At 48.6% G+C, this 10,363-nt stretch overlaps 1 protein-coding gene across 1 annotated transcript in view; it reads left to right on the forward strand.

Annotated features, from left to right (window-relative positions):
• The window catches only part of PDLIM4 (PDZ and LIM domain 4), a 47,278-nt gene extending 44,191 nt beyond the window's left edge, over positions 1-3,087 (forward strand). Inside the window, exon 7 of the mRNA XM_048320086.1 lies at positions 392-3,087. Within this exon, the coding sequence (XP_048176043.1) occupies positions 392-596 (205 nt within the window). The 3' untranslated portion in view covers positions 597-3,087. The remainder of the gene's footprint in view (positions 1-391) is intronic.
• Positions 3,088-10,363: the final 7,276 nt, after the last annotated feature.

Raw genomic sequence — 10,363 nt, forward strand, 5'->3', positions numbered from 1 at the left:
AACCGTGTTCTTGGTGCTGTGAGTTGAGGGTCTCTGCTCCATAAGTCATAGTGCCTGTGAGTGTACAGCCCCAGTCCTTGCAGGATGCTTGCTCCTGATTTTCAGATCCAGGCTGACTGTAGATACTTAAGGCTCTGCTTTGCATCGAGCTGTGGAGCAGTGCTGCCGGGTGTGGAGCACCCCTTCCCGCAGAAGCATAGTGAAGCCATACCTGGAATGAGGTGGCAGCTTTGGGTGGGCTGAGATGTTGGGATGAGAACCCCTGATAACACCCTTACATGTCCCTGCATGCTGCTTTCCTCCACCTACTCTGTTTTACTTGAGGCAGCAGGAAAAGCTGTTCATGCACATTGTTTCTCCACCTCACCTAAGCTTTCCCCATCTCTCCCAGGGGCACCATCGTCAAGGCTCGGGACAAACTCTACCACCCCGAGTGCTTCATGTGCGACGACTGTGGCCTCAACCTGAAGCAGAGAGGGTATTTCTTCATTGAGGAGCAGCTGTACTGTGAGACGCACGCCAAGGAGAGGGTTAAACCCCCCGAGGGATATGATGTGGTCGCTGTTTATCCAAACGCTAAAGTTGAACTCGTCTAAGCCTGGGCTGTGCTCTGGAGAGGTCGGGTGTGCCCACCCACGTTCTCCTGCCAGCTGTGAGCAGCGGGGCTGTAATCAACTCCGATTACCAAAGCCCAAGTTAAAATGCTTTTTCCTAGATAAAACCATTTACACTTGGGATCTCTGGAGAATGGTGTTGAAAGCATTCAAACAGGTTTTCCCTTCTTTTTGGCACTCTGCTTTTTGCTGTGTTGGGTTATTAGTCTGTGCTATAGTCTTATCCAAGATCTGTGTAAATATTGATTAATTCTCTACTCTGTTTCATATAAAAACCTGTATTCCTTTTTTTTTTTCTTTTTTTTTTTTTTTTTTTTGTGCCCTCCTTCTACTGAAGATGTTTTAGAAGATGTTTTAAAAGCTCAAAGAAAATAAGGCACTTTAGCAAAAGAAGCTGTCTCTTATGTCCTGACCCTAATCTTCTGTCCTGTGGCTGCCCCAGTGATTAAAAACCAATCCCTGAGAGTCAGGACGATACCAGTGGGTGCCTCAGTCAGCTGCATCCCAGCAGATGTGTCAAGGAAGGGTGGTCTCTTAAAGCAGTAATTATAGTGAAACTCCCTGGACCAGGGCAGTGCAGTTTGAAGCTGACACGGACTGATTTGAGTTCCCCAAGAGATCTCCACACTGAGTGTGTGATGAGGTTTTTTTCTTCCTTCTTCTACTCCTAATTCTATTGTTCTGTCATCTAATCACTCAAGCACACCTTGAAAGGACACTGCAGTAGTCTGGAGCACCCTTTGATTATCCCTACTTCTGCCCACAGATGCCTTTGCTTTGGCCATTGTGACTGTTCCCCAGTTTTTGCTATAGTTTTGCAGTCCTTTATTTCTAGATCCTCAGATCACTGCTATCTGGGTCTGCCTCCCAGCAGGGAGGGGGTGATAAAATCCCTCCAGGCACTTAGGGAATAACTGGAGCTTGGGTGAGCCCCAAGTCCCAGGGCGGCAGGATTAGTTTTATACCCATCTCCCAAGGCTGTGCCTTCAGCCACATCCATCATCCACTTTATTTGACAGGGAAGAGATTTTGTGGATCTTGAAATGTTGCTTTGTTAGAGAAATGTGGGTTTTTTCATGTTAATACTTGGAGGAAGGAGAGAGAGAGTTGAGTTGCTCAGCTGCTGAGTACTGCTGTGCAAGGTGATGGGAGCTGTGTCTTTGCTACCATGAGGTTACTTCTGCTTTGCAACAGCCTCACTTTGAGAGCCTCACCCCTTTCCCTCCTGGTTCTCCATAAGAGGGAAAACTGTGGATTGGAGGAGGGTTGGGAGCATGATCCTAGTTGGGGCTGAGCAGGTAATTTCTTCCTACAGGTTCTGCACCCCAGAAGGAATTTTAGGGTGTTACTGGTCTCCATCTAGATCTCTTCATGCAGTGCTTTACAGAGATGCAGCAGCTCCTGCCCTGCGTCCCGCAGCCTCCCAGCAGCCCTGGGCTCCCTCCAGCTGGGTACCACAGGGATGCTGGCTGTGTGCATTCCTGCTAGCAGCCGGACATCCATCTCCCCCTCCTTCTGCCATCAGGAATTTTTAATTATTAAATTACAAGAAACATGGAAATTTTTATCACAGAGCTGAACCATGTTTTTCTTGTATTTGCATGACCTTGCTTGGTCAGTTGGACTCTCTGAAGGGGAATGTTTGGGACAAGTGTAAATGAGGAGACTAATGGTAATCAGGTGGGAAGCATTACTGCCCTGGTTTGCAGGGCTCTACTTGGAGCTCCTTAGGTTGCCATTGTTGGAAACATTTATTCTGAATTCCTCTGTTATCCTTACACATAGCCGGTTCGAGCTCTGGTGCCTGTAGCTTGAGAGTTCGGGCTTCACCCAAATAGGATTGAATACAGCTCAGCTGCATGATGGAAAACTCAACGTGAATGGCACAGGGTGCCTTTCCCCCTTTTCCAGGCAGACATTTGGACCTGCCAGTGGTGCTGTTTGTCACTCCCTGAGGCTTTTGTCCCCATTTGACTCCACCTGCATGGTGGCCATATCCTTCAGGATGCCAGGAGTCAGCAGCCCTGATACAGGGAATGCCAAGAAGTTCTTAAGTTGGTTCATTGCCCTCATTTTAAACACCCAGCTGAGCCAGGGCACCCTTGGTGGTCTTGCTTGGCTGGCACACCAGTACAGCACTGGGAGTGCTGGGCATGGAGCCATTCTTTTAATTTGATCCCAGGTTCCCTCAAATGAGTATTTCCACATGGCCTCTCATGATACCCTTTCTTAGGAGTAATCAATTCACTTGATCCCCCTGCAGAGCTTGGAGCTGCCTCACACAGGCCCATCCCAGGGCACATGGTTTCCTGGCTTCAGGCCACCCCATTACTGTTGTGAGGCTTGCAGGAACAGCCACAGGCAAGTGTCACCTTCTGTGTCACCAGATAATGCTGTTAAACTCTGTAAAATATGGGGAGGGTGCTGTTTGTATGAAACAAAAAAATAAAATTGTATTATGGGTTTTGTCTGACATCACTTGGCCTTTGCCTGGTCTGTACGTGTGGGGTTCCCCTGGTATCCAGGTGAGGACAGCTGGATAAACTTCAAAAAGCATCTTGGAGTTATGAATTGCATCTCTGTACGAATTGCAAATGTGAATTGCTTTTCACATTTCATTGAGAGCTCGTTTGAGGTTTGGCCTATGTTTTGGAGGGAGTTGGTGTGGGGTTTTTTTAACTTGAGATCTTCCTGGGATCCTACATCCTATTGGGTGTGGAGATGGGAAAGGCCACTGTGTCTCTGCCTGTTACATGATCCCCCACTGGTGCCTGGCTCCTCTCCACCACTGTGACCCAGCTTGTCCTGTGATGGTCCAGAGCTTTGCTGCATCTGCCCCTGCACAAGGCCAGTGAATCAGTGGTTTTGGTGATGTTTGACCAGCCATGGTGACACTCCAAGGGAACCTTCTCCCACCTGATGTCCTAGGCTCTGCAGTGCTGGGGGTGTTACTGCTGTCACTGCTGGAGTGATCTGGGCCTTCTTCCCAAGGAAAGGTTATTGCTGACCCTTGGAGTACAGAAGCCCACTGGGTGGTGGGAATGTGGAGGATTGGGAGGCAAGGGCAGGCTGGGGTTAGCAGCTGTGTCAGAGGGATGTTTGCTTCTGTAGCTCAATCTCGATGGGTCTGGTTTTAATAGTTGCTTGGGATTCAAATCACTGGTGTATGGGAAAGTCAGAAGGGACAATGAGGTAAGTGCCTCCAATATTTAACCTAAACAGTTTTATTTGGCAAGTGTTCATATATGGAAATTGTCTGTATGTGCCTAAAACATTTAAAAGACACAATCTCTGAGAATCTGCATGTGGCAGGAAAGGTTTTCATAGTGTGGGTCTGTGTAACTCCATGTCTAATTAGTGCACGTATTCAAATAATTAACATGCTTATGACTCTGCAGTTAGTGATTTTTCTGTTCACCCTTGAATGCACACCTGTTGGATGTATTTCTGTGGTTTAGCCACCACCATCCCTGGCCTCTCTGCCCTGGGCATTAATGGTGGGGGGCTTCAGCCCCTTGGGGTGATACCCACTGTGAGACTGAAGGGTACAGAGGGCCTGGGCAGCACTGGGGCCCCCAGATCCTCTGCTGCCCATGCAGCTACTCTGACTAGCCTAACACTGGGAGCCTCCTCTCTTCTTTAGAAAAAAAGAGGCGTAAGCTCCACCATGATGAAGCACAGCATTTATTAACTAAATGAGGTGGGACCAGGGCCAGACTGATTCAAGTTTTAATCATTTTAACTTTTTCCATGTATCATCATTAAAGTTTCCGCCAGGCATTATTTCCACCACCACACCCCTGTTCTGCTGCAGCTTTTGTTTGGAGTGGTTTACCTTTGCTTTTGTTACTGCCTGTCTGTCCCAGGGACTCAATCTCAGTCCATCCGTTCCTCTGAGGATAAATGTCCTGTGCCATAGGAGGGGGATTGAGGGAAAGAGGCTCTTTGGAAAAGTTCCCTCTCTTCCCTTTCTCATTTGTGAAAGAACTATTTTAATTACTTCAAGGAGGAAAAAAATCTTCCCTACACATATAGTAAAACCCAGAAAACTGCTCCCGATTCTAAGGAAATTTATCTGCAAGTAGTTTTGCTTCTGTTTCTCCCCTGCAAACACTCTCAGAGCTCTTCCAGCCCAGGAATAGCTTCTCCACCAGGACACTTAAATATTCTGAATTTTTAAGTAGTTCTAAAGCAGTTCCTTTTGCAGGAAGCCCAGTGGGGAGGGCCTGGGCTGGGGTCAGTACTACTTTCAGGGCAGTTGATGTGCACAGGGTCGCACTTCACTCTGCAAAGATACTGCTCAAGCCTGGTTCAGGCTTTTGGCTTTATTAATGAGAATAACTATTTTCTGAAGAAACATCTTAGTTCTTCCCTCCCAAACCTGAAGGGTTCCAGGAGGCCAGTGATGAGTGTGTCCTCCCCAAGCTGCTGGCACTGTGGGACCGTGGGTTGGGAGGACTTGGGCTCACCAGTGGGACATGGACACCATCACTGGAAAATCCGGCTGGAGGGGCTCTCGGGAGGCCACACACGCCTTGTCTGTGTCCCTAGGCAGTATCAGCCACCCATGACCCTCCCAAAAGGTGTCTAATCTGTCCTTGGAATGGAGAATCCGAGCTTCCCCAGGCAGTATGTCCCCCAACATCTGGGGGAGTGGAGGGGGTATAAAGGAAGGCATTGGATGCATGATGTGCAGAGGAATGTATGGGATGTGTAGGGGAGACAGTGGTAAATGGCTGTGCCTGGGATGCAGGGGTGTATAGAGGATGTGGGGAGTGGATGAGGGGCAGAGGAGCTGTCTGGATGCAGGGCCGTGGGGCAAGTTAGAGCTCCATCCAGGCGCTGTGCTGTCTCTTGCTCCATCTAGTGATGAAAACTGAAATATCCAGCGGCTTCCAGCAGGATGGGACAAGAGCCAGCTCTGTGAGGAGTCCCGGCGTGGTGAGGAGGTTCTCAAGAAAGAACATCCAAATCCACCCAGAGGGCAGCGCTTCGGGAAACCTCTGGCAATGATCGCTCCGGGAGAGGTCGTTTTACAACGTAGTGATGGGCTTGAGTATCTTGTCTTTTCTCTGGCAAGACCTCTGGCGATTCCTTGCTCTGATGCAGCCCTTGACCCACATCACTGAGCTCTGACCCAAAGGCTGGGGGCCAGGGAAGCAGGACACGTTTGCCTCGATGCACCTGCTGCTGCTGCAGAGGAAGTGTGTGCTGGTCCCCACCAGGGCCAAAGCAATATCTCTTCCCTGGCTGGAGTGACCTTACACCAAGGAAAATTACTGAAGTCCTTTGTGGGTGGTGGATAGCCTTGGGAAAGCTGACTGCACTTGAGTAGGTGGGCTTTGGGAGGGTTTATCCTAAATCCTCACACACATGCTAAAGTCATCTCTTTAATCCATCTCTTTTACAGCATTCCTACCACAAATAAGATGAAAAATCATTCACACCAAATGTTTGTCTGCTGGGCTTTGCTTAGGAGGAGACATGTTCATTCACCACTACCAAGAACTGGGAAGTGGTGGCCATAATGCCCCTAAGGGCTCCAAGTCCCACAAATTGGATTCAAGTGAACATCAGGCAACTCTTGGCACTGCTCCAGGGGTACTTGCACTATATTGCTGAGAGAGCAGAAAGGCAGAGATAAGAGCCTTTTTAAAGGCTGCTAAAGATAACTTTTTCCCAGATGCTATTGGTCCAGTGGGATGTGACCCTGATGGATGTGATCACCAACTCCAGGGCAGGCAGGAGGGCAAGGCCAGGGCTTTGGGCAGAGCAGGGCTCTATCACACTCCAGCAGGGTGGCATGGGAGCTCCAGCATGTGGTACAGAGCCCCTCAGAGGACACATACAAAATGGGTCTTGCTTTGATAAGCAAGTTTCCACATGATCCAAGTGCTGTGCAATCCACAAAACTCTAAACTGTCATGTGCTTTCTAATTCCCAGCTCTCAAGACAGCTACTGGGAGGGTGGCACAGCTATCCCACCACAGCAGAGGATCCCTTCAAAGGAGCTTTGCCCTAGCAGAAAAAGCAGAGCTGCTGTGAGCAGTACCACCCCACTCTGGAGCAGAGCAGGAGCTCTGATGCCAGCAGTAGCACAGTGTCACACTAGGTGAGGGTAATGTGACCGCACTGGGCTGCTCCACAGCTAGGGGCAGCTTGTGGCATCCAGCAGCTATTGGTGCAGCTTTCTGCTTCCACAAGAACCAAGTGCCTGCACCAGAGGTGGTGTCTCAGCCATTCAAAGATTTGTTCCATCTCCCTCTATAATGAACTACTCCTTTGCTCTGCTGGCTCTTCAGTGTCTGATTTCAGTTTACAGGACTCTCCCTAACCTCATTTCCCATAAAATGCTCTTCATCTAATAGCTGAAAATGTCTTTTATAAGGGTGTGGAAAAATTATGGAATTGTTTTGGTGCAAAAAGCCCCCCAGCACTATCAAGCCCACCACTAAACCATGTCACCAAGTCACATATCTTCATGTGTGTTAAATCCCTCCAGGGATGGTGACTCCACCACTGCCCATGCCAGTGTCATGAACAAATTTTCCCTAATATCCAACCCAAACCTCCCCTGGTGCAACATGAGGCTGTTTCCTCTCATCCTATTGCTTCTTCCTTGGGAGAAGAGACCAACCCCCACCTCACTTCCTCCTCTTTTCAGGGAGTTGTAGAGAGCAAGATCTCCACTGAGCCTCCCATACTCCAGAGCCCCTCCTGCTCCCTCAGCTGCTCCTTATCAGAATTATGCTCCAGCTCCTTCCCTAGCTCTGTTGCCCTTCTCTGGACACATGCACTGACTTCCTTCAGAAGGGTCAGTTGGAAGAACGAGGACTGGTCCTTCCCCTACAGTGAATTTGCTCCACAACTGTCCAAGCCATTCACTGGCCACTGTTTCCATGTGGTTTTCATAATTTCCATGCTTGGATCACAAGTGGGGTTTGCAAGCTGGGGAGCACTGTTATGAATGGATGATGTGGGTTTAAATAAGTCCCTGCCTTTTGTCCAGGCTTCTGGCAGCAGGCAGTTGCATTATTGAGGTGGCCAGCACCCCAAGACCCACTCTCATTTGCAAGTTCTTTAATAATGGCTGATTCAGTCTATTATAGAATGAATTATTTATTAATAGACACAAAACTAACAAATGTCAGACTTAAAACAGACTTTTACTACACAGGAATAAGACAAATGGGAATACTAGTATTATACACTTGGGGTTAAAGGTACCATGAAATTTGCAGCTAGCTAAGAAATAGTATAACTTAGGATCCATTGTTTCTTACCACCAAATTGTTGAAGGGGCACACATCGAAATCCTTTCCCTCAATTTCCAGAAAAGTAACCACAAAGTTGCATCCAAGCTTCGGGAAGAAATCTTCTCACACGTTCCAAGGAGTGTGTAAGAGACTTCTGCCTCTGTGATAATTCATGTGGACTTTTATAGACGTAAGGACCATGTCTTTTGGTCACCGATGTTTATTTTCTTTTATCTCTTTCCACATCTGCTCTCATACCACGATGTGTACTTGGGGCTGGGGCTCAGACTCTTGGCGCCTGGAGGTGACCCCTTACTGGGCTCTCTGACCCCTTGCTGGGCTATTAAACTGGCCTGAGTTATCTCTTCCAAATGCCCCAGCCATGAGAGAGAGGAGGATGTCCTGCCACAAGCACCCAGCAAAAACTCTGGGTTATGGTGATTGCAGCAGGAGCTTGTGGTGCTGTGGCAGAGCTTGTGTCTTAAGTTACAGTGCAAAATGTAACCAAAAGTATGTATTCTATCACCATCTTAACATGTTAAAACCAGGCGGAGCAGTGTTCTTTTATCTCTTCCATGACACATCCCTGATAACTCCCTCCGGGACATATCTTCTGTTAATGGGCTATCAAGCCTCACTGCATGACTCATAAAATTACATCATCCCATTTTGAGATGCTCTGCCTGGGGGAGGAACCAAGCATCCCAAACTGGATATAATCTGAGGTTTGGAACCCCGCACTCAACCCTTACCTCCTGGGTTCCCAGAGGAAAAGAGCTACATAACCACCACTGGACCTTCAGAGGAAGAGCAGGCCCTTCTACAGGATCACCACTTCAATAGAACCACATCCATCACTTCAGGAGGACTGCAGCCACCATTTAATCGGACTGCTACCACCACCCTGACCTACAGGGTGTCAGGTTATATTCTGTCTCTGTCAGTGTTTCTGTACTACTGCATTTATTTTTAATTTTCCTATTAAATTGTAGTTCTGATTTAGAGTGTCTCACTGGTTTGCTTTCAAACTAGTACAGCTGGCTAGAACACGAGGGATTTCTATAACTGCTAATTTATGCAGGTTCACATTTTAAGAGAAAACACTGTGGTGTTTTCACGTCAGACACGTGAAATTTTAGTATGTTAAGGATACATCTGCAAACCAGATAAACCTAACCATGTCATCTACCACTTACTGAGTCAATGTCTACCACTTACTTTTGATATGCTAAATTTGCAGCCTAACCACAGTTATTTCTGAGCACTGCAAATTAGTCCTCTGTAATAAATTACTGTTGACTGAATAATTACTAAGATTGCATTAACATTAATGCTTAAGACAATACAGTCCACAACCCTAATCTCCCCATGGGAGCAGGCATGCATTGCATTTCTTTAGTATGGTTCTTGCACAGCCCCAGGGCACGGCAGGGCAGGTGGAGGGCTGCTGCCTGCTGTTGCCTGCTGCTGCCTGAGAACCCCTGATCTGTCCCAACTGGCCCCCACCCTCCTCTTATCACTGGGGACAGCTTAGACTGTTCAGTAGCCCAGGCCCAGCATGAGGATGTTCTCTCCAAACAGGAGATACCTGAATCTTCCCACGACATGGGTTCTTCATCCCACATCTGAAGCAGCAGCAGATCGCTGCCTGGCCAGATAAATGTTACCATCTGCTTCTCCTCCCCAAGCACCGCCAAGCCATCGCTCCCACTCCGTGCTTCCTTCCCACACTCCCGCGTCGCCCTCTGTGATCTCTGCTGGAGCAATGCTTTCCAGCCTGCTCTCGCCCATGAGGCTGGCACGGGAATCCTCGTCTGGGCTCGCCCTGCTCACAGCTTGCCCTGCTCACACTTCCAGGTAGTTTATTGTCCAAGCAGGGCAAGCACTGTGCTTGTTTTAGACACCACGGGGTTTCTGAGTGCCCCCTGAGTTATTTCAGAAGATGACAGCGCTGTTCAGATTTCTGAAATGGCTTTGATAGCTATCCACGTATCCGACTGCAAGCAAAGCCAGAGTCACGTGTAGAGCAGGAATAGTAAACGGATAGGAGATGGGAATATAAAAAGCTCCTCTCCCCAGGCCAGAGCTGCTACAGGCTCCTTGAGCAGACATTGCTGACCTTGTCTGTTGCCGAGAGTAAACACTGCTGGGAAAAAGCACGGGGCTGCATTAGGGACAGGATTTCAGGGGCTGTGAGAGCGTTTGATTCCTAAAGCTGTGTCTGATCCTTGTTTTCCTCTGTGCCAGTGTGTAGGAGGGCTCACATAATTGCCGTCTCTACGTTTCGTGGAATGATCCGGGGAAAGAGACCCCGCCGGCCCCGGCAGCCCCGGCAGCTCCCAGCTGATGGCTCGCTGTTCCAGTTCTCTGTCTATTAACTGTTCTCGTGATGCCCGGCTGTGCCCCGCTGTGCATCCATCTTGCAGCAGCAATACAGAGGGTAGCGTGTTTTGGGTCCCCGAAGGGAGGGATTCGGGACTCGGGGAAGGCTGG

Source organism: Corvus hawaiiensis, chromosome 15 (assembly GCF_020740725.1).
Source record: "Corvus hawaiiensis isolate bCorHaw1 chromosome 15, bCorHaw1.pri.cur, whole genome shotgun sequence".
NCBI classification, from domain to species: Eukaryota; Metazoa; Chordata; class Aves; order Passeriformes; family Corvidae; genus Corvus; species Corvus hawaiiensis.